This window comes from Typopeltis vanoorti, chromosome 2 (genome assembly GCF_054136105.1).
Source record: "Typopeltis vanoorti isolate ZY-2024b chromosome 2, IOZ_Tvanoo_1.0, whole genome shotgun sequence".
Classification (NCBI taxonomy): domain Eukaryota; kingdom Metazoa; phylum Arthropoda; class Arachnida; order Uropygi; family Thelyphonidae; genus Typopeltis; species Typopeltis vanoorti.
Genome location: NC_143550.1, coordinates 24173740 through 24199649, shown reverse-complemented (window position 1 = coordinate 24199649; position 25910 = coordinate 24173740). Strand labels below are relative to the sequence as shown.

General features: G+C 35.6%; 1 protein-coding gene across 2 annotated transcripts in view; it reads right to left on the bottom strand.

The window, feature by feature from the left end:
• LOC150108877 (scoloptoxin SSD14-like) overlaps nt 1-25910 on the bottom strand; it is a 141470-nt gene that overhangs the window by 21501 nt on the left and 94059 nt on the right. Inside the window, exons 1-2 of one of the 2 annotated variants that reach the window (XM_090410553.1) lie at nt 2059-2133; nt 1669-1905 (exon numbers count right to left, since the gene is read on the bottom strand). In XM_090410553.1, the coding sequence (XP_090266679.1) occupies nt 1669-1905; nt 2059-2117 (296 nt within the window). In that variant the 5' untranslated portion in view covers nt 2118-2133. Of the gene's footprint in view, nt 1-1668; nt 1906-2058; nt 2134-25910 lie in introns of those variants that run through there. The other variant, XM_090410561.1, reaches the window with a different exon arrangement.

The window sequence follows — 25910 nt, the reverse complement described above, 5'->3', positions numbered from 1 at the left end:
CACGTTCTGGGCGCAATATGGAGAAGTACTGCTCCTCGAAATTATCCCCCAGAAAAGAAACAAGGCCTCATCCTTGCTCTGAAGGAGCAGCGAGCACGTTTGCCTCAATAACTCCTGAATCTTGAAGTTAAGCTTGGTATAACGCTGTAAGAGTTGCATCACAGAGTGGACATATTCCATACTGAAATGTCTCCCCACAGAGTTTTCTGTAAGCACTGTACTTTAATTTCTTAACTACGTCTTTATGAAATTTGTAACTTTTGCCAAAAATGTATTGCAATTTAATTTGTACGAAATTTAAAATATACATTTCTTATGTAATATATTTTATTAGTGTGCGGGCAATAAATTTATGTCCACATTTGGCTGTAGTGCTGAAAAGTTTTTCATATACTGGTAAAAATGTAGTACGTCCTGGGCTTTTGAAGATTAGTGTATTTTGAATACAAATCAAAAATATGAAAAGTTCATGAAAAATTGAATAAACTACATCATGAAACAAATACATGAAAAACAATGCAGTCATGAATCAACAAGTGTTACAGAGAAAGTACTTGTCAAAAATTCCCCCAACTAATGTAAATGGTCCTCCCTCAATAGGGAAGGAGCAATGCGTCAACCTCCTTTTTGAATCTAGCCTAAATCTGCAGCTACCTCTTGGGATCAGGAGGCTACGCGCCTTTAGTGACATCTGAGGTCAGAAGAAATAGGTCTAGATGAAATTCATTATCTGGTGTGAGCAAACCACCCTGCTTATCAGAGGTCTAAAGTGGCTTCTAAAATTTCACGTTTTTCTGGAGTAAGATAACTCTTAGCTCACCCATGCTGCTAATGCGATATAAGTGGAGATTCCTAACCTTGCGAGACACTTAAAGTATTATAAAATTCCTGCTCTCCTTCAAAAACAACTGATGTAAATTAGCCGAGTGGTTAACATAACCGGTAACTGATTAAAGGGCTGTAGGCATATGAATGTTTTGTGCATTCTCTAGGTGGGATGTCTTATATATAGTCATATCCCACATATTGTGCGAGACCAAATAGTAATTCTACCAACAAATATGGCCTCAAAGAGTACTTGTAATGTGAAATACGGATTTTTCTTTTCTTTTCTTAAATAATGTTATTCGAGAAGATGCTTCAACTGTTGATCTCATTTAAATTTTCTTCGGGGCAACGTTGAGTTGTTCAGCTAACATTAAAATGCGCTTCAATTTTGTGATTAAATGAAACCTTCTCGCCAGAATGCTAGAAATTCCTGTAAGACCAGTGTGTGGGGGGGGGGGTCCCTGCATTTGCCAGACTACCTCTAATTACTGATGATAACTTCATTTTACCAAATTCATGATACGTTCTGTTAGCAAACATTGCTATGGCTGTTCTCTCTCCTCCTGACTCGTGTTGAGAAGCGTAGATCAAGGCAGAAGGGCACTTGCCATAAGCGTGTTTGTCACGCGCACAAATTCCATATCCAGTGCGTTTGTGGAAAGAGATCCAATAATTTCAGTGTCTTAAAAAAATATAAATCTTTGATACGCTCCTAATACAGGCAGTGTGTTCATGAAGATTTTAAACTTAATTAAGGAATGCAGCGGTTAATATAGTTATAACTTTTAGCCCATCCGTCCGTTTTTTTTCCAATATATATTATTCTTCAAGTATATTTACCTGCCAATGGATACACATATATGAGCATCAATTTCCGTTACGATATTTCGTGAGTGGAGATCAATATTTGCACCAGAGAAACTTGATGACTTGGACCGTTCAGGAAGAAGGGCGAGAAGTGCAGCTGCACACATAATGAGTCCAACCAAGGTTGCAATTAGGGCCATGAGAACTCCGGTCGAGACCTTGCAACGAATGCGTTCGGTCGTTTGCCCTGTCTCCATACTGCTGCTGTCCCTGAAAAATATGAAGCGTGGAATTAAAAAACTAGATCGCTATATTAAGTTGTCTGAACATTATGACTAAAACGTGTGCAAAGAATCTTTCACTACTATCACACGAGCGCTGAACTGATAAGGCGCGAATCTTTAAAAAAAAAAAACATCATACCATTCTCTTAAATTGGAAAATCTTTTGTAGTTAACGGTCGGCATAATTCCCCGATACATCTCAGTGTAGTATACAAGAAGCAGTCGTGCGCTAGTGTCTATATGAAGGTTTTATCAGAAGTATTTTGATAATAAGATGCTCGACGTCGCAGTATCAGCAAATTGGAATTGTTCGAGAAGCGGGGAATTCCCATCTGGCTGCATCTGCTTAAAATATTACGAAATACTTGGCAAGATACTTTGCAAGTAACTTCCTTTAAAATTTTATTGTATGGTATTCTAAAAAGTATAACAGCAAGTATACAGTTGTAAATAAGTTTTTCGTTTGGTTAAAATAAAATAAAACGAGAATATAATTTCTTGTCTCTTATATTTTACTTAACTAAGAAAAAACGCCCTTTCTACAACTAACTCCAATTCAGTTTTTTAAATATGGTGATACACCATTTTACCACTTATATTGGGAAAGCAACTTCCGCAATAATTACATTTCTCTTCCGGCGTCTAGATTCTACAAATGAAACTTCATATCAGTCATCTTTGTCCTTTACGTTCAACTGGTTTTGGTTGTTCCATCTGCATGCTACTGGTAAAAAAAAACACGACAGCCTTAGGCTATGATGATGGTGTAAAAGAGCCGAGGCCTTTTACCCACCTGGTCTTTTCTTTCTGCTAATACTATGAGGCTCTCTTGCACCTCTATACCAACTACTCAAAGCCTATGATGAATATCCCTTTACTTTTTCATCTCAGTATCGAGCACTGATATATAAAAACATTGAAACTGGAAAATTGGGCCCCTCTCCTTCTAAAAGCAATACTACTCAAAACCATACTCTTCCCTGCTCAGTTGTCAAAATAAATATTAGACATTCTAGAAACTCTAGAAAACTAATTATATAGTAAACCTGAGCAATCTGTTGGTCCAGCCAATACCAAGAAGTTAAAAAGGACTTTCTTCAACCATCAATGAAGCATTGTGTGGCTTTGGGCTTCCAAGTCTTAATATTCTGCTATTTAAGCAAAACAGCTTCAAAAATCCATAAATTGTTTAAGATCAATCACAAGTGCAGACAGACCTTCTCCGGTAATACCTGGGTTTTTATCTTCCCCTATTTGACAGTAAATGGTTATAAAGGCTGAGAGTGTTCCTGAATACTTCAACATTCTGTGCTTTACTCTAAGATTGCTACAACATTTTGGCACTGACATTCTTTCCATTAATAAAAGTAAAATTTGGTATAAAGAAATCTTTAACCTTTTTCGCAATGAACTTTCACAGTTGGGTACTCACAACAACACTGTTTGATAACTTACTAAAGTTCCAAGGATACCCTAAATAGGAGGGATCTTGCTTGGACAATTGCATATGGCCGCCTTCCAGTCAATACCATCAAATGGAGGTACTTGCACATTGGAGATCCAATCTTTGACATCTATTACTGATTGGAAACAGTAGAACATGCATTCTACAGCTGCCCTCTTGCCCTGTGTATTTGGAACAGATTATAAAATATAGTGGACATTAAATTACAACAGATCAGGTTCTCTTTTGCAGTACCCTCTACCTGTCAGCAATGGGAAGAGAATTTTCATTTTTATAATTAATGAATTAAAATACCATTTATGAAAAGTAAGGAAGAAACATGAATTTGAAAACCAGCAATAGGACATCCAAATGCTTTACAATATTGTACTGTGGAAATTTTATTGTTCAAGTCAGACGATTTTTGTATTGAGAAATAATTCTAGGAGATGCGGAATTTCTGGCTAAGTGATGTGGATCATCCGCGTTATACAATATTCAACAGGAGAAAATAAAATTGTGTAGTTTTATTATGAGAGGTTTTTAAATGATTCCCTCCTTTTAGTTCACTGTGGTCTTATGGTCAATTGCAAGGATGACTGAAGAGCAATCCCAAGCAGAGAAGGCCAACTCCAGGCAGTTAACTCAGATAAAGCTAACCACTTGGGTGTCAGTGATTTTTGCACTTTAGTTTCAATTGGTCTTTTGGTTGCTCAGCTGCATGAGACCTGGTGAAAAAGAAAAAAGGACAGCACTTAGATACACGGTGATATAAAAGAGCTGCGTTCTCTCTCTCCTAATAATATCAGGCTCCCTTGCATCCCTCTGTTTAAAGCCTATGATGAACCCTCCCTTTTACTTTTTAGCCGAATACTTGCGAATCGAAATCGGTCTGTGTAATCATAATGCATACCAAATACACGTCCGAAAGAAAGTATGTTTGCATTACGAGAATACCAAGGCAACTGATGAAGTCAATAAGTCTGTATATACAAATAGACAAGTCGTGAATATACTCGACGTGCAAACTTAGTTTGTTGACACTTAGGTAAAAGATTAAGATAGAAATATAACTGGTCTATTATAAAGTGCTAAGATTTCCAACCTTTTCGTAGGTTAGATTATCATAAAAATTTATGAAATATTGATTGAATTATTAATTACTTGCATTGATATATGAAGAAGGATGTAGGGATATTTTCCTTATTTAAATACGAGAAGTTATTGTTTAATGAGCGTAGCGTAAACATGGAGGAACAAAGAATTCAGCTATGTACGTTGTTTCTTGCACTTTCCTAATAAAAAGAAATATTCCAAATAAACTATACAGCAAACAAGTAAATTGTTTTTTTCCCCTCTTTCTGTCTCTACGTAAACATGATTTCGTTCTTGACTAAGAAGTGATGTTTTCGAGTTTCCATGGTCACAATAAGTTCGGTTTGCCTCAACAACAGAACGGACAACTCCATAGCACAATAATGCATCGAAGTCGGTTTATATGCATCTAAAAAACGGATTGTTCAAGTACTTCTGTCTTCTGCAGAACCGCTACAAACTAATACGTTCAAAAGAATTTTTCAACAAACTTTGGAATATGGTTGTTCTTCACGCTATTTTAGGGAACCGGATAATCAGCAAAATAGGCCAAAATGTTGAAAGGGTTGGAAAATAGTTTATACAGAGTAAACAGACAAGATAATTGAGAGAATGCTTCGATAGGAATAATAATATTTACAGTGTTGTAACTTTGAAAGAAAGTGAGACTTTGTTAATCTCATGTAAAATCGGTTTGGGGTTGATTTTATTTTTGTCTTAAAATGTTTTTCGACTTAAACAGAAGTTCAATGTAGGTGTAGCATCAAATCGCATGAAATGCTCATATGAACAGAGCCCTTTATTGAATACTTATGGTGGACGAATTGGATACACGCTGTTCACGTCGAAATAAAGACTAGCAATTCTTGTTCGGTTAGGATAAAAACTGTCTTTTATTATCCTAACTGCGAAACAGTTTAACTATTAGTGTTAAGAAATTAACAATATGATCAGAGTTAATAACAGCCACTACAATGGCATCGTTAAAACAATGCGGTTGGTTCCAATTATTTAATTAGTTTCTTTTAATCGTGAAACTATTATGAATTTACTACAAATAGTTTACTACACGTATCTTCCAGAGTGGTTATATGTGTAGTATTTGCATTATTTTAAAATAAAAACTTCTGTCGTATAAATGCAACTTGGAAGCGTCCCTTTTTGGACGGATTACTGGTACTTATTTCCTCGTCAACGAGCACGTGTGGAGAATCTTCCTCGACGAAACTGAGATGAAGCTGGATTGGTTGGAACTGTGACAGAAGCAACTGATGTTGCTTCTGCCGCATGGGCAATGAAAAACTGCCACATCTGCATGAGACCAGATCTTTCTCAGTCGAAGGGCATATCGCAATACCTTTGTGACGGAGTTCAACACGAAAATGATAATTCCCTTCAACAGTTAGTTTGATTCACTGATAATCAAGAATATTTTTTACGTATGCGTTTATAACCACGCAGCCAGCGAATTACCTATTAGCTTCGTCTCATGTGGACAGATTCATTTCACTTGGACAGATGTCGGATTGTATCCGTACAAGTGAAATAATCCTAAATGATTGAAATTTCACAAATGAAAATCTGAAGGAAGGAAATAAACCTGTCCAGCAATTTCAATCGTGAAAATCATGCAATGACAACTACAATTCCTTGAACGAAATTTGCGACTGACGCGAGATACGAGTTTAACCCTTGGGCGCCCCACCAATTTATTTTTATGGCATCTCTTCAGGCGAACATAACCACGCCGTAATCTCCTGTCCTTTGTCTACTAAGTAGCATTTCACAATTTCTACACGATACTCATGATGTTTCGTTATCTATTTCAAAAAATGCATTGGAGTAGAAGTGGGGTGAATCTTAATAGTTAGATCTACTAGCAGCATTATTTGCTGTTCAGCTTTAGATCCAACTTAATGTAACGTACAAAATTATCACAAGACAAACTTTTAACTCCGAAGTATGCCATCACTATCAAGTATTCACGGAACCAAATTGCTAAAAGCCCGTTCCATGCCGGCTTGGTTGACGGAGTGGTTAGCGTATCCGCTCTCTAGCCAAAAGGCTGCGGGTTTGAATCCCGCCCTGGGCATTTGTGATTGTCTGTGAAAATACTAGTGGTGGTCGGCAGTAGATGGCGTTGGTGTAGATAATGAAGGTAGTTGTGAGTGGTGGAGATGGAGAGGTGTAGCGTAGATGTCCTTCCTCGATGAGTCTTTGAGCTCCCTGGAGGTGTTATGTAATAATAATAATAATTCCACACGTACAGCATTCGTTCCGAAAACTTACGTTTCGTCCTTTTATTATACCTCTGAGTTTTAAAATTAAGTAAGGAGAGACGATTCAAGAAAATCATAAGAACGTGCCCTTTACAACATTATTCTTTTTGTTAATAGTTGCACAATTCATTTATCAGCTATCTGATTTAGAACTACGGTGTGTATTGTGAACAGTTCGAATCGTTTCACGAAATTGCGTTTAAAATTATTCCACCGAAATGAAATTTAAGGTATTTCTACAAATTTTAGTAGAGATGCTGAATTTCATTAAATTCCATCCAGTCAGTGCCGAGTTGATATTATTACTATTTCGAATCTCTCCGCACATTTTGCAAAGATGTCGAATAGCGTTTTTACATTGGAGCAAAAATCTGAGCAAAAATCGACAGTTTCTTAAACATCCCAAATAGTAAATCTGAAGGGGAGAAAAAATTCCACCGTCCAGGCAGAGCAGAGAAGTAAAGAAGGAATAGATAATGAACGAAAACTGAACAAGTGCTTCTCGTTTTACGAAAAGCTCACCCAAATACAAACTATTATTACGTGACAACTCCAAAGACTCATCGCGGAGGGCGCTCTACTCCACTCCCCTACACAGATTTAACCGTCTCCCTACTAAATTCTCCTACTACACACGGCTACCATCAACGCCATCTACCGTCCATCACCACCAATAGCATTTTTTGTCTGTAAATTGCTTGTGGTCTGAAGCCCGATTTGCCTGTACGCAGGATGAAAAACCCGAGTTTCCAGGAGGAAAAAAAAAAACCCTGCTACCTCCATATGAGATCAGCTAACTGCCTGACTGTGAATTAGTTTCTCCATCTAGAGTTGAAATTTTGCAAGTTCCTTGAAAGTCGTAGAGTATAATCAGAATAAAATAAGAGTTCTTAGTCTTCACGCTACTCTGTCCACTGCTTACCGAACCCTGTCATCCGACACGCGTCGTGAAGTCATCTCAAATTCGCGCTGACCCGTTATCGATAACACGATCCACAGCATCGAATGCCGCGAATACCTCCTCCCCTTTGTTTGGTCAGCTATATTTGCAACGTCACTTCTCAAGGCGTTCTCCTTAAGTAAATTCGATTTTCGATGATTCCTTTCTTCACTTAAACGACGACATACTTCACCCAATCGTAGCCCAGATAATGACACACCGCTAGTAAAAGTCACTGACGCGGGCGATTGCTTCGTTCACTCCTGCAACTCAGCCGGAGATTTATTTCCGCCCTCGGGTGCAAGCACGAGAAGTTACGTTCTCGATTGACCATCACCTACAAGCATAATAAAACAGAAGCCTTTGAACTCAGTGGTTCACCTAGGGAGGGGGCCAAAGGGCCCTGGCCCCTCAAAAGAAAAAGTTAAAATACACTAAAAAATTTTCTAAAATACTTTTCCTAATTAAAATTCATTTTTTTTATTTATGTTGTGTCCTGTCTTCTATTTCTATACTACTTATGAATTAGGGGTCACATAAGGTGAGAGAACCCTATAGCAGTGTCTCTCAACCTGTGGTCCACGACGATGGGACAGATGGTCCACAGGCTTAAATTAACCAAATAAATCTATATATTTCAATTATCCAAACAAAACAAATTAAAATTGAATAAGTAAGTAAAAATTATTAAAATAAAATGAATACTTAAAAAAATAGCGGCAGAATGTTCATGGAATGAACATTCTGCCACTATTTTAATTTGTAGCAGCAGAATGACGAGTAATAAAAGAGGGGGAAGTGAAAAACAATATGATTTTATTGCTTCCACCTTCCCTTGCTGTTTTATCAGATTTGAAGTGAACATGTGTTATCCACATGACCACATTTCAACCAATTGCTTGTTGTTTATTGATTTTTATTGTGGAAGGTTTTCCTCCTTCAACCAAGGCTCAGTATATCTTCAGAAGTGCTAAGTAATACTTGGACAAAATGTGTTGTGAGTTAACCTCAGTATTTATATATTTTTCTGAAATCGCGCGAAAAGCAAGCTGACAATTGAGTTGAAATGCTAACTTTCTTCAACCGAATTCAAATAATATGTGAAACTGCCATAACAGCATTCACTATATATATATATATATATATATATATATATATATATATATATATATATATATATATATATTAGTTTTAACACTTTCGGTTGAATTTTATTGCTGCCGAGCGAACTCACACAATCTAATTAATAACAATAGTTTTTAGTTAGATACTGTGTTTGCCTGTGCAACATATGGTTTTGCTTGAGTCTATATATACAGCATAGTTTCTGTATGAGGGGGATATGTGATTTATTAATTAGTGTCGTTTTTATCCCAGTTGTCTCTAATTGCACTATTAGTTGAGAAATATATTACACAGACTGTTTATACCTTATTCACTGACATAATAAAAGTACTTGTTTTTCTTGCCTCTGCAATATGGTGGCTATTGGGGTAGGGTGTGTTGTTTACCACGGGTGCAAGTTAATATCGCCCTGCTCTGAACGTGTTTCAGCTTTTTTTTCATTTGCGAGGTATATGCGAAACTTTTTAATTTCTTTTTTCGAAAAGTAAAATCAGGGGTGAGAGTTATATGCAAGTAAGTACGGTATTTCAATTATGGATAAGTACATTGGTACCTTCTTTAAACGGAAAAATATCTCGGATGACAGTGATAATACAAAACGAGTTTGTAATGACAGTGTTTGTGTGTAGTTTCTGAAGAGAAAGAGGTCTGTAAAGAATCCACAGAAACACAGAATTCCCATCAGTTGCAATGGGTTAATATTAATACGCTTAACGGAAGGGAAGATTTGCTGACTTGCTGGACACTCGACCAGTGGATCGCATTCAAAGGTAAATACAATTGGTTATTTTGTAGGAACATTTTTCTGTTTTGCGATTTTTCTCCCTTTACGGTAATTATGCCTACATTATTGTGTTATTATTCAACAATTGTTTACAGTTTTGAATGTGTATATAAATCAATAGTAGCCTAATTACGAACGCGTGATGAAAGGTACGGGCAGGTTTGGAGCTTACCCAGATAGTATTCAAGAGGTAAATACAATTGGTTATTTTGTATAGGGCCCTGAAACTTATTAGTTTAGAATTTAACCACTGGGAAAGGGTTTGTGTCCACCTCAAAACTCTGAAACAGAATTTGGAAACATTTTCCGAATAACTTTTTATAAGAAATTTCTGTGATTTCACGATTCATTTCAGGCTTGCAGTCACGAGAACGACCTTTCATCGTTGATTGAGCTTTCAAGTGACGGTGGGCTTAAAATGCAATTCCGTGATCGTGGTTTGGCTCGATTCTGGATCTCGCCTTCACTGAGAAGTGAATTTCCCGAATTATCTGAAGCATCGAAAATCATCATGCAATTTTCTACAACCTATCTTTGCGAGAAAGGATTTTCATCGCTTCTTTAAATAAAAACAAAATACAGAATTTGTCTTAGCCGATCTTCGACTGAAGTTGACCAATATTGTGCCAGATATCCAGCAACTCTGCAATGCCGAGAAGCTCATCCATCTCATTAAAGTAAATAGTAAATAATTATATATTATTTATTTATTTAATAAAAATCAAAACTGTTCGATGATGATACACTTTTACTCGTTTACTTCCAAGTTAATTATGTTTCCATATATATTCAAAACATGCTTTTAGATTTATTATGTTATAAATGGCACAGTTTTTCCCAAATGTTGGCAATCCCCACATACGTTTTTAAAAAAATTACATAACTTAGTGGTCCATAGAATTGTTTTAGGCATTTAACTTGTCCTTAGAAAGGGTGAGAAACGCTGTCCTATAGCTGTCCGAACCGGGCCAGAGAGGATCACGGGTATCATGTATTGGCGAAGCATTGCATATGCTCGGTCATAGGTCGTGTGTGATACGCTCGTATTCTGTGCTATTTTGCATCGAGTTTGTTGAAAAGCATGTCTTGGACTTGAAACTTCTTTCCATCTTTCTGAAGCGTAACCTTACCGTACGTAAATTCTTCAATAACATTGAAGTTAAGTTATATTTAAAATTTTAAAGTTAAATTTGTAAAAAAGTTTCATTTTGTTTTTTGTGCTTCAAATTATGGCTGAAAAACGTACGCGGAGTATTTTATTGAACTATTTCAAAAAAACCAAAAAAGGATGATTCAAATGTTAGTAGCAATGTTGGCACTATTAATATTGTCAATATCGATTTGGATTCGGTTTCCCCAGTCGTAGGTCTGACAAAACCATCGAATTATCCAGAAGAAAGTACTTCCTCAGTTATTAATAATTCTCACGACATCGCATTTTTGAAAGAGCAAAATTTAATTCTGACGATAATTTAGATATCGTGAAAAAGTTGTGGAAACCAGAACCAAATTTTAATTTTCCTGCAACCTGTGCCGCAATTCACAACTGAAGTTTTCAATACGCATGGTTTGAAAAATTTACATGGCTTGTGTACGCTCAAGTTGAAAGTAGTGCGTACTGTAAATATTGTGTGTTTTTTGCACCTGCTGATGTTGGAAAATCTAAATCTGAAGTACCTGGGCAGTCAGTTACGCAAGGTTATAATAACTGGAAGAAAGTCATTGAAAAATTTAATAATTATCAAAAAACAAAATATCATATAACGGCTGTTATGACTTACGAAAGGCTAAACAATATTCGAGATAGAAAACATATCCCAATCAATCGACAAATTGATGTATATAGTGCATCACAAGCTGCAGTTAATCGGAAACGATTAGAGCCGATTATAAAAACAGTAATTTTATGTGGTCGGCAAAATATACCGTTGAGAGGACATCGTGATTATGGAGAATGTTCATATGAACAGGAGCCAATCGCCAATGAAAGCAATTTTCGAGCTTTGTTAATAACGAGAATCGATGCGGGCGACAAAAACTTGGCTGAACATTTTAAACATTCTGCCAATAACGCTACCTACATGAGCTGGAACATACAAAATCAAATTATAAATGCATGTAATGAAATCATTTTGAACCGTTTGGTCGAAAAAATTAATTCGGCGAAATGTTTTTCAATTCTTGCCGATGAAACTTGTGACATTTCTACCACTGAACATCTTTCCTTATGTACCAGGTATATAGACGAAGAAAATGACAACAAAGTTTGTGAACATTGCTCACAATCTGCAACGGCATAATTGAAAAGGTACACAATTTCTTCAATACGTCTAAGAGACAGGACGTCCTTGTTGACAACATTGATAAATATACACCGGATACTAAGAGACAGAAACTACGCCAAGTTTGCCCGACTAGGTGGGTGGAACGCCATGAAGCCATCATGACCATGGTGGAATTATATGATGCAGTGATTCATAGTCTTGAAACAATCATTTATTGGAAAGACAGAGACTCGCCCTCTAACGCAAATTTTTTGAATAATTCATTGTGTGAATTTGGTTTTATAATATCTTTATTTAGCTTGCAAAAACTATTTGCGTACACCTTACCAATGTCTAAAATAATGCAAAAATCTGACAGTGACCTCTTAATTGCCCTAAATTTTGTTGATGTTGTGGCTCAATAAAAGATCATTCGTGAAACACCAGTCTTCATTTAAAGATATTTACGATGAAGCATGTATAAAAGCCGATAATTTTAATTTAAAAAAATAGTCTATTTTTTCTACCCACTACCGGGTGAAGGCCTCTCCCTTCACATTAAAAAGCCAAGGACTTCATCAAAACAAACATTAAGTCCAATGTTCCAGCCGATTCTGTAGAAGAGTATTTCAGGAGAACTATTTTCATTCCATTTATTGATCAAATATTGACTCAACTTCAGGATCGTTTCACTCGGCACCATTCTGAAAATCTTGTTTTCTCTTCTACCAAATGGAAAAGATGCCCCAACAGCAAGTGCAATGGAAGATTTTCGTCAGTTGTGTGAATTTTATGCCGGTGATTTGCCTTATACAAATCGAGTAATTTTGAACGCCGAATTCAAGTTGTGGTATAAGAAATTTGAAAAACTATTTGTAATAGCTCCATGCAAAAATGCCGTTGCAAAGTGTGACAAAATGATATATCCTAACATCTATAACTTATTAAAAATATTTGTAATGCTTCCGGTAACAACATGCGTCAGTGAAAGGTCATTTTCTAACTTGGGCCTTTTAAAAACCTATTTAAGATCAACCATGACACAATCACGATTGAACGGACTGGCTTTGCTATATATATACATATATATATATATATATATGAGAGATTAATGTAACCACGACTGAAATAATTCATGAGCTTTGTAAAAAGAAAAGAAAACTGGATTCTTTAAATAAATTTTTATAATCACCTAATGAATTTTATTTAATGAATGAATTTTTATCCTTTCAACTAAAATGAATTTTAGTTGAAAGGATAAAAATATTTTTAATGCAAATTCATTGCATAAAAAATATTTTTATCCGTTCATCTCTCCCCCCCCCCCCAGTTTAAATCCTGGGTGCGCCACTGTTTGAACTCGTATATTACTTGCGAAAATATGTAATCATAAGGTGACTAACACATGGCGTATCCATCACAATGATAATTATCGGCTATAAAAGATAATATTCACGCACACAATAGGCGATTGAGCTATCTAATAAACGTCTCGGTGTCATCCTGGGACGTTTATTAGATTTAATCTTGGGTGGAGCCAGAGCACTTAATTTAATCTGTGTGGGGGGGGGGGGAGTTGAGTAGACGATTTACGAATACCCACTACGCATTGCATACGACCTATGACTGAGCATCTGCAGTGATCGCCAATACATGATAAGTAGTACAAAAATAGAAGACACAACATAAATAAAAAAATGAATTCTAATTAGGAAAAGATTTTTGGAAAATTTTCTACTGTCAAATTCCGAAATACAAAATCCTGACAGTTTCTCGAAACGATTTTGTATTTCGGAATTTTATAATGCACAGGTGACAACTTATCGAAGTTATTTCTTGCACTTTAAAGTGAACAAAGTACAAGTTATTGCAAAATTAATTTTAAATGAAGTTCCAAATAATTGTTGTAACTGCAATTTTTATAAAATATATTTTTAAACAGCTATCACTTCTATCTCGACATTGATATCGCTCTGCCATCTAGCGAGAAACTATGAACATAACCCTGAAATGTTAATCAAGGAATGAAATATTATAATACGCATCACAGAGGCTCGGAATCATGGGAAAATACTTCGTAGTTAGTTTGGAACTTGTTTTTGTAGAACTCTCAATTTCCGCTGCAGATATCAATTAAATTAATCCCTTCTCTAGTAAAATTATGCAAGCCAGTAACTACAGAATTTTCTAAAAATAACTAAAATATACTGAGTATCGATTTTGACACCTTTTCTACTTTATTGGCCATTAACCTATTCATGTTGTCACAATTTACATCAAATTTTAATTTTCGTCAAATTAGTCCGCTGACCACACAAAGGTTCAGAAAGGATGAATATTGTCTCAGATTGTTGTTCGTTTTCACAAGGTATCAATTAATTCCCTTAAAATTACGTCACTGCGTTTCCTCAAACATTTTATAAGTTTCTTCTTTTCATGGCAATGGTTTGTGTATGATATTAACTTTTGCAACCCTTTCGAGTTTGATATACCATCAAAAACGAGCAGCAAATGCCGAATAGTCCATTACAAGCAACTAAAGCTATCCACATCACTAATGTATCGAAAAGTATTAAAATTAGTGACTTACAGATCGAAAAGGAGCCATTATTACCATGGTTAATAATTTTCGGTAATCTACGTGGAAAAGCGAAGGCAAAGTTTTTATATCCCCAAATAACATTTATCGATCGGATATAATAAATGATTCTTTAATATAGTAGTTCTGCAACTCCCCCCCTCCCCATCCCAAAGAAATTTGCGGGGAACAAATATACACATCTGTTACCGTCACACACTGTCAGTCAAATGAGTGGATCACAGCTGAAAGACAAAATGTAAGTCTGGCTAAGTCTGTCGCGTTTCCTATACCTCGGTATGTACAAACTGCTTTTGGTGTGCGCGGTCATTTTTAGGCACCCGCGATCATAAAGGCTAAAAGTGCGAAGCGCTATCAAATACCCTCACACACGTTTATGCAGTCCGATTGCGTACGCTAAAGACTTGGCTTTAAAATAAAAACATTTCCGTGATGTGATGTGATGCTTCAGTGCCAGTATCTTCATTAAAGGTTTGTTCCTGCTGAATGTTAGAAGAATCCTTGGCACAGTTAAGAGAACGACACGCGTCTTGCTTGATAAGACCGAGGGTCACATTATTTCAAGGATGCGAAGAAACCCTACCCAATATTTGCAAGCGTTGCTTAGTAAATCTCAGACGACGCTTACGGGTAATTTTCCTTACATCAAACACACAAATATGTTTTAAAATGTACGCATCCCTCAGATATAACAGTGACATTCATGATCTTAGCTGTATTTGGGAAATTTCTAAAAACAAGGCCAAACCATTCCGTTTCCACACATTCATGAATTCGGCCACTGGCATGAGAGACAAGGAATTAAAGAAGAGGCCAAAATAATAATTCAGGCATTATTTTATTAGCCTTCCCACTATATTAACACATCACGTTTACAAACCGTCAGAGATGGGATTCACACACAAAATCATAAAGAGACTTCCTGTGAAGATAGGTCGCTAGTAATACTTTCAAAATTCTTTATCAAATAGGTGTTTTAAACTAATACTAGTAATTGCCTTAATTTTCCACTTATGTTACCTGCAAAAGTAAATTATGTTTTTAACTTATTCAATAACCCATCAGTATTAGAACGTGGATACCACATAAATCTTCGGTAGCATACTGATGATTCAGGACTCAACAAATTATGCAAAACCCTACTCGCCAAGAAAAAAGAAAAGAAAAAAAAAATGCGCCCACGATCGCCCCCCGCCCTCTATTTTAATAATATTTCAGTAAATCAATAGAGGTTCTATAAAGTGATTAGTGACGCTATATCGTAGTTCGAAAATGGCCTCTCACACAAAAGAAACATTCTAAGGAAAAACCAAATAACAGGAACAGTAAAAACGTTATTTATTGTAAAATAAAATTCATTACATTAATTTTGGAACTGAAATGGCTCTTTATATCGCCAATATTTCCACAGTTGACCATTCTGGTTCAAACAAATTAAGTCCAACACAGAATATAGTCATAAGATTCTTTAAATGAAACCAGCTCCGTTCTTAGATTTTATTATATTTATCATATTAAAATCGTCCCCACAAGATGCTGTGAAGGTAGGCAATGATACAAGAACATCTACGATACCTACAACAGAACAGCATAATTATTTTCAATTACGGCGACAAGAACCGTGAGTACTGATGATACGCCATATCTATCAAAGAAGTTATCATGGGGAATAGTCATTTCTGAAAAAAAAAAAAAAAAACTTTTCTTCAAGATTTTGTTTAGAAATTTTTTTAATTAAATTGTATAATGTCCATGCTGAACCTACTCGCCAAGCGCTTGTGCGTATTTGTTAAGTCCTGCTGATGACCACTGATACACGACACCATCACACCACTGCAGCTAAAACTTACAGAAATAAAAAAAACAGCGACACCAAGTGGCTTTTGCAATTTGTCAATATGCTTTCACTAACCCCGAGTAGCCATTTGGGCTAATAACAAATGAATTAAATGACTCACCTTTGAAATCCCCACGAACGACTGTGAATTATGAGTTGGCACTTCCAAACAGTGGCCGATTCTAGAATTTTCGAGGGCTAACATGTGATATCACTCAACAGATATGAGTTATCACCTCTCCTTTATTTATTTAAGAAAAATGTATTTTCTGAAGTCGATAAGGGAATTTCCTTTTGAATCTCAGCCTCCAACTCATTACTTATCGAATTTTACTTTCGTGTTTAAAGGGATGTGTGTTTCTTTCGTTTTGAGGACTTTATGATGGCTCATAAAAAACTTTAGGATTTTTAGAAGAAAGGTATTTAAAAATTAAACAAAAAACCGTCATAATATAAGAGTCAAAAGATATATTGTAACAATAGTCAACGCAGAAGTAATGTCTGCAATTGACTAGGAAATATTATCAAAAATTCAGAGAATTTTCAAAGAAACTACGAAGAGAGATAATCTTGTTAAAATATTAACGAAACAGACAAATTTTTAAATTATATGCGCGCGCGCACACGTCCGAGTTGGAACTGGTTTGGTGCGGTTTTCGCAAACTGGAAAATTGTATAACATATGGAAATATTTAAAGAAACGAAAAACACCAATGATAGCTTATATGACCAGGTCACACGGGAAATGAAGAGTCGTCTATTTGCGAAAAACAGGATTTGTCGATCCTGTTTCTACGGTGAAGTTCCCCTCTCCCCATTACAGAATACCATAATCAGGCCCCCCAGTTAAAAATGTTTAAAATAATTTAGCACAAAGTTTGTCAAACGAAAAAGGAAGAACAGACAAAAATCGGTGACCCACTTCAGAAAAAATAATCCAACCCTGGAACACTCCAAACATTAGTAGAGCAGTTTTGAAGATAGACATTCAGGTGCCGGCAGGGTTTTCTTTGGTTTGAGAAATTAAGGCAGAATTATGAAAATTATGCTAAGTCTGTTAATTACGTGCGTTCTTCGGGACGGTGGGGATGAATAACATTCTAGTAAAGAAAATCAAGCATCCTTCATATGAGCCCGGTTAACAGTGGCCGAAGAAGATCCTACCAACTCAATTGTAACAAGACGAAAGAATCACAAAAGACCATAGATTTCTAAGAAGAAAAGTCACAAGAAAAAGGAAAACGAGGAAAAAGATGAATTATTTTCATTCATATACCTAATACCCAGAGATGAGTCACTTAGCAAAATATCCCGTGAATCAAAAGCTGCGGAATCCATACTAGTCTAATTAAATCGTAGCTTTCAATGTTATGTATAGGTCAAATTAAATGAGTGTGGAAGTAAGTTATTTGTAGTTTGTCATGTTAATTTCTTTGGCCATCGACAGTAGTACCTACTTGCTATCATAGATGGCAGCACTGAGAATGTTGGAGTTTTCCATTCGTTTTATGTGAACCTCATTCAGAGAAAACCTGATTGGTTACAGGAAAATTGATCGAAAAGCGAGTTGATCGAAAGACAATTCGTCGAAAATGCAATTCATCGAAAAATAATTCACCGAAAATTTTAAAATTTCGATAATGTTATGGTAAAAGTAATCCATTTAGAACAAAAACTGAATCATGCAGATAGCTTCTTGTACCAACAACTTCTACTAAGTCAGAGAGTTTTTGTAATACAGTACATAATTTGGACACATGATTTATTTGTCGCCCCGAATATAGCTGAACTGAAAACTGGAACGGTTCGACATTTTCTTGTGAAAGTTTCAAATAGCGAATCTGAGTAAAATTCATCCCATAATAATTGCTGTATTGAAGTCGCATATTACTGCTAGCAACAACAATAATAATAATGGAGCCCGCATAGCTCAATCGGTAAAAACGAAGCCGTTTAGTTAAAAAGACCTGGGTAGTTGGATCCCATTTACGCATACTTTTTATCAGTCCTGTTCTGCTAAAGATAAGTTAGCAGGCATAATATAGATACGGCTGGGCTTTTCTTCCGGAAACAGGCAAATCAGTCCCATGAACAGACATGAAACAGTTTTCGGACAAGAAAGACTATAAGAACCATATAATTTTTCCCTATGAAAGTAGCATTGTAATCTCCTTATTCACGGTTCAGGTTTTGTTCTAAATGGATCAATTTTCTCATAACATTTCCGAAAATTTTAAATTTTCGGTGAACTGTTTTTTCGATGAATTGCATTTGCGACGAATTGTCGTTCGATGAATTGTTCATTCGATGAACTCTCCGGATACCACCTGATTACGAACTGTCTTTATCTAACATGAGATAAATATAATGCAAATATATATGCCCTGCAAATATAATTCAGGGCATATATATAATAGATAGCAGGAGTTTGGTGCATTTGAATGAACCACTTAATTAAAAAGATAGTGAAGAAGCGTGTTTGAGAAAGAGAGAACAAATATACAAAGTTCGTAGTTTTACTGTTCAGGTAGGAACATGTGGAACGGCCATCGGTAGATTAAAAAAAGGTGTTGATGTAACTTAAGTTCACGTCTTGTAATATATTACTTTAATAGGTTTATCTTCACCAATGAATTAATTCGTATTGAATTATTGATTTTATAATATAAAATGTATGCTACAGATAGATATAAAGCTCAACGTTTCATTTTGATTGAGATTTGGGTGTCAAGTGCTTGAGGTTTCTTTTTAATGGATGGGATTGCTTCAACCTACGCTGTCGCCACTTAGAACATCCAAATAACTATTGCGGAGATGAACACACTCGTAACTTAGAACAAATTAATCACCCACTGCTAATGAATTACCTATTAAATATTAGCCATCTAATCAGACTGAAGGTTCAGTTAAGTAAACAAAACCATTCATTTTATTACTACTACCACCTTGCTAATAAAATTATTAATCAGCCATTCAAGTACATAAATCTTTGCTTTTATCAAAATTTACCACGAACTAAGCCTTACGTTTAAGTTGTGTATTTTCTGTACATATGTATCAAAATATAGTTTTTATAAACGTGCTTATTTGTCCGCTTACTCCGTTTAAAACCACGGATTCAACCAACCTGACAAAGGTTGGAGCAATAATGGAAGAGACCGAAAGGGAAAATTCCCTCCCCCATTTTTTTGGGAGTTAACAGCAGAGATTCTCTTTAGATGTAAGTATAGCTCTATCAGTTTCGTAGCTCATTGACGGTTTGCATAATTTCAAGTGTCATTCTCGTGGCATAACACCGGGCATGAAGACTGAAAACAAACTTTACTTTTTATCGCTCATATAATGAAACATAATTATAATATGGCCCTCACTGAAGTGAGCCCATACTGCGGTCCTTGGCAATAGCATTTTTTAATAAGAATTCACTCATGAAAGATTGCAAACCTACAGTTCATTACTACCATGGACAGCTAAGATATTAAAATAATCCGAAACTTCCCCTAAAGATCAAAACATGATACTCTATAAAGCTAAAGCAAGATAACGAACCCTGAAAACCATTTGTGAAAAAAAAATAAATAAATAAATAAATACTGTAAAATTCCCTTTCTCTCTCAAACAACCTCAGGATGATTTCATTTTTTACCTAACCATGTCTGCATCATTTAATTTTACTACCCGTGAATCGAAGTTCATCCTTGCTAGAAAGGAAAGGTAGTGTCATTCAATGGCAGGCTGAAAGGGCAGCTTGGGCGAAGTCCACGAAAGGTATGCGAGATAAGATACGACAAAACAGCGGTATTCGTTACTTACGGTGGCGTAATTTCTCTCACTCACACACGCAGTGAACTGATGTGGAGTACTTAAAAGGATTAACAGGAAAGAAAGGATTCCAGATACCTTGACGTATAACTGAGAGTTCTTGTAATTCTTCTTTCATATGTTGAAAGACTTCGACTTTGTGCACTAAGAATTAAACCAGTGATACAAACTGAAATAATCTGTCGGAACTCAGATGATAAATTTAATATTACTTATTTCACCGGCAGCGAAAAGTCTTGTAAGAAATTAGTCTCTTATTACTCTGTCAAGTTATTCACTAGTGAATTAGTAGGCAAAGATGACTAATTGATGAATAAATGAAATTGATTAATGATGAATTAGATGACTAATTCATCACTAGTTTGTAGCTGATTCGATTAATTGATCAGTGTAATTCGTTTCATTCCCGAATTACAATATTTTTCGTCTTTGGGAAAGAGATTAAAGTGTTACAATACTCGGAGATTTAAAACCCGATGCTATAAGATTAAAATATTACAAAACAAATGCGATGTATAAATCGCTTATTCTGAATTTTTTTTTTCTTTTTTGAAATAAAATTCTTTGGTTAATTCATCATTTAATATCGAAAACAGCTGAGCTCCGCACATAATTATATGAACTTAACAAATGCAGCTTTCCTGGCGTCCAAATCCTTATAAACTTAATTTTACTAACAAATTATATATAACTAAATAATTATAAAACTTACAAACTTACAACGACACTTATAGTGACTTTCTAAGCCCAAAATGTTGTGGTGCTCCAAGAGCTATGTTCATTCGTGTTCATTATACACTCCGAGTCACTTCAGAAACAGTGCCAAGTATCTTTTAGTGTCAAAAAATCGACATGGGTCACCCTGATCCCAAAAGATATTTTAGAATGGATACCAATCTATGAAAGAGAGCCTCTCTCGGTTGTGGAATAACGGAAGTGGATATGAACCTAGGGGTGGGGGAAGAGATCATGCACCGATTGCTCATTCTATATCATCCCATTATATGAGGAACTGGGTTCACCAATAAAGCAGTAATAGACAGTCCTTCATATTCCTGAAACCAATACCGAACAATGTAAATCATACTGCGTGTTCAACGTGCTTCAACCATAACTATTTTCCCAGTGTTTCTGCTACACCAGGGATCGACAAAGTGGTCGATGTGACTATCCAAGATGTCGATAAATATCTAGGAGGTCAAAAGGGGGGGTCGATAAACACATAAAACGATTTTAAGTAACACCTAGTCAACATGCGACAATTCAAAAACACACCCTTCTCATTAAATCAATAAAATGCAAGTAAATTTTTAATGTTCTTTATAAATTTCTTTAAATGTTTCTTATTGAGAAGGAGTAATGAAGTAAAAGGGTGAAGGAATTATTTTTAAATTGAGAAATTTATTATTGATAACATTTATTCAACATGATGGGGGTCGATGAGTAATCAAGAATTCCATGAAGGGGTCAATGGTCTAAAAAGTTAGGTTAGGTTTATCTAGTGACTCGCGCTGCTTTCTGCATATCTTGGTCCGTCTATTTGCGCGGACCAAGTGTCTGATCTAGATTCAGTGAATGAAACGACCTCTTGCAATCTTCAAGTAGTAAGTGTTCCTTTGGATTGTTGCTCACCGAATTCATCTAATTGTAACTTAAACGAACAAAGTGCAGCTGTGTATTCACAGTCCAGCATACTGAGACAAAAATTAGTATGTAAATTTTTAATGCAGCTTTACAGGTCTCAACAGGTATTTACTTCGATACAGAAGCCATTCAAGACTGGATTATAAGTAAAATATCCATGACAACGTACATAGGTATTCAAGCTTTAGTATGGATATACAGTTGATGCATTTCGTTTTTAAATTGGAATGAAAATGCCCATAGTAGCAGAATTTTTCCCACAAAAATCTTTATTCATCATCCGATTCTGGTAAAAAAAAAAAAAAAAAAAAAAAAAAAAAAAACGAAATATATTCATCTCCGGGTTGGATCCCTAACATTATGAGGCCGTAAGGCTGTAACTTAGCTTATAAGTGAGGTACGCTGCGAACCATTCTAATGAAGTATACCAAAGAAATGAATGACAAGAGTTTCGCATAAAAGACCGTCTTAATCTTCAATTCATACTCGGTAGTAAATTTCAGACATGAGGAAATGCAAATCTGAAGAAAAAAAAGACTAAGCTCCAGTGTATTGAAAAAAAATATTTCCTGCATCCAAAAGTAGTTCTACAACTTCAAAATTTCTCCGTGTCTGCTGCTCATTTTATAAGAAATTTAGTATTCTTATTTGTCAGCAGCATAACCAACTAGTATTCAAGGACACAATGTCAATGCATAATTAACATTTTCGAGATTCAACTTATAAGAATCAAGGAATACTCGCATTTGGGAAGTTCGTGCTTCTCTGTTACGTCTCGATAATGCAGTCGGGAGGATGTCGTAATATTTGTCCTTCTGTTGGAAAGCCCAGAGTTCGAATTCCGTCTGACATGCCAGGGACCATTATCAAGACTTTAAACTGAAGGTAAGTTAGACCATTCCCAAACTGGTGTCTTTCTTCCTGTAAAACAGCAAACCAGTTAGAGAACACGTAATTAACAGGTAGAATACACTAGCTTTAGTTGCTTTTCTCCACATACCAACCAGCAATCACCGTTTCTATTAATTGGTCAGACTAGTATGATAAGAAAGAGCTTTACTCATTAAAAAAATTCTTCTAAATTTGTGAGTAAAGATATTCCTGTTCTACGTCCAGTTGATCAAGTCCATTATCTTTAAGTGGCCACGTGTCTGGAAGTTAAGATACAGAAAGGTCATCACCGAGGTGCAAAGGCCTCAGCAGCAGATGGAAGATACGGCTACTCAATTGCCTCAACCAGGTTTACTTACTTTTCTGCCTTCAATGCAATCATTTAAGCAAAAAGTATTCAGTAGTGTGTTCCATTCTTCTTTCATCTGACAGCATTTGGAATGGCATTTTTTGTGGATCCCACCTATGAAAGGTTTGCTTTAAACCTACAGTAGACAGAGTCCGGAGACCCTACTCTAGAAACCTTTTCGAGACACTTAAGACCTCTATACATTCATCTCTCAACCTAAAGACATTCGCAAACATCCACAGCGGGATTAGAACCAGCGGACTGTTTCATGATTTTCTTATTTATGAATTTATATTTGAGATTTAGAGCTAGCCAAAGATGCAGAATGTCGCCCAGCATGTCACTGTTTGTTGGAGGCCTGAAGTGATAACCATGTTTGGTTCCTAGAGCAGGGTTCTCAGATATCTAACCTTTAGCTTACCCACATAAGCGATAGGGTTTATAAGCTTTCAGTTCTCAGTTTACATCCAAAATATGCTTTATATGTTTTTTTTTATGAGTAATGATCGGTTACTGTTGAGACTCGAGAATATTTATCCTAACAAAGGCATATCCGCAATATTGACACATTTCAGTAACATAATAAGCAATTAAAAAGGCTCATGTGGTACCTATATGTGACCGTTAATCAAATCTCACTGTTAATATCAAAATGTTAAATTTCAGTATTAACATCTTAATGTGGTGAGCTATGGAAATTTTAACAAAGGGCTCGCATCGCCGAGCTAAAAAAAAAAAAAAAAAAAAAAAAAAAAGCCTAACTTAGCCCTTATAATACTTACATTGCGACTTTGTAGAGTTTCTGACAGATATGATAATTCCTGTAGGATGTCAATCATTAATGCTAGATCTCTTAAAAATTTCAAATCGAGAAGTCGGTCTAAAAAGCCTTTATATTTATCGTTCGATGCAAAATGCTTGCATAAAGCTGGGTAATTTCTCCACAAAGCAAGAGCCGTTCTTAAACTACAAGTTGCCCATCATGGTCCAAACAGACGGCCGATCTTTAAAATTTCGATACCAAGGTCTTTTGCAATCGTATTTAATTCTCGTTGATTTTTTGGTGATTGATGATAAAAAAGCATATAATTTATCCGTGAATATTTCAAAATGATTTTTTTAAATGTTTTTTATCGAATCGTCCAATGCTAATTGTAAAGGATGAGCTACGCAATGCCAAATCACAATGTTGGGAAATTTTTGTAGAAGTTTAATTGCAACGCCTGATTTGTTTCCTAACATTCCACTAGCTCCATCAGAACAAAATGCAATGAAATGATTTTTTATATAGTTATCAGAAAATCTATATGAATTTAAAGTAGCAATTATAGTAGCATGTATACATTCCACGGTGGTATTTTCTAGTTCTACAAGATTATTAAACAAGAAGAACAAGGGGCTCGCAAATTTGAGAAAAATGTAACAAAGGGCACGGCGAGCCCCTTATAGCTCACCACTGCTTATAATAGTGATTACGTGTAGTATTTTTTTTTCTATTAAGACAAATACACTCGCTGTCCAGGTGCCTCTTATTTGCTTTTAAACATTCAATTCATGTATTCAATAGGGGAATGCTATATACTGTAGTCACAAGATATTGTGCAACGATCCATGATCAAAATTAAAACGTACATTGCTCAAACTATCGGTACTCCGGCGATTTGTGAATTTAGCATTAAAATTCTTTTGCGTACCTTATTAATATTTAAGGAGGAAATTCTTTAGCAAAGTAATCAGTTTCCAAGCTTAAAGGGTAGCACAGAGTGCGAATTCAATTACTACCACCTACTGCATCAAGTGATCTCAAAGGTAAGGTCAATGAGGGAGGATTTCCTCTAAGTTTAGTCTTATCACTGGCATTTCCTATTGTGTTTTTTTTTTTTTTTCGAGAAGTACGTGAAGTGAAAAACAATGCACTGCTGTGCATACTTCCATGGTTAACAAGGCTGATTTTTTAGAGGACCATCAACAGAAATTCTCAATCTCCTCGCGGCGTGAATTAATTATGAAGCGGTGAGCTCACTTGAATTTCGTTGTGTAGTTGCACAATACGTCAGGAAACATCACCTGTTGCATTTTTAACCCTATATAATTTGGAGAATGTACTTTTTCGTCTTCATCCCGAACTAAAGTTTTCCCAACAGAGCTCGTAAATCTAGATCATCAGGAACTGTTTTGGTATTATGTGATGATCGCTCTCATTATGATGAAGTTCGTTTGTTCGTAAAAAGAGAGTAGCAACCATATATATTCATAGATGTTCTGTAGCTTATCAGAGGATGGGATTCTCAAGTAAGTTGTGATTTCATTTGGGTACAACACTTCATAGGTGCTTTTTTTTTTTTTTTTTTTTTTACGCCCGAGCTATTGAACACACTATGGGATTTCTAGGTCAAGCAATTATTGAACTGCCGACATGAACGCACAATTTTTGAAAAAAGCTATATCAGATTTTACTATTTTTTTAAAAAAAAAGTTATGCAGACTGTATTGGTGTCGATTGGTCATAATGTGTTAACGAAAAAGTTTATTTCCAATATAACACCGTCCACCAAGAGCCATACATACTGTATAGCCGTGTACAAACTAAACTAAACAACCTGGTTCTTTTTTGTTGGATCTAATCGCTTCTAAATGTTTTCACTACTGACATGTTAACATACATACCTGAAACTAGTTCAGTTCATGGTATCTCTCAGAAAAATTCCTACTCTCTTATTTTAAGCGAAACATTGGCTTTAAACTAATTAACAAAGCTCCAAACTGGATCCATGCATCTGTAAACATTTGGTTTATCAGTCTCAAACTAATAGTGACCTATGACTCGGTGAACAAGGTCCACTATATTTGTATTTGTTCGTGAAGTGAAACGGAGATATTTTTCTTTTTATATTCCAAAAATTTAATTTATTCTTTTA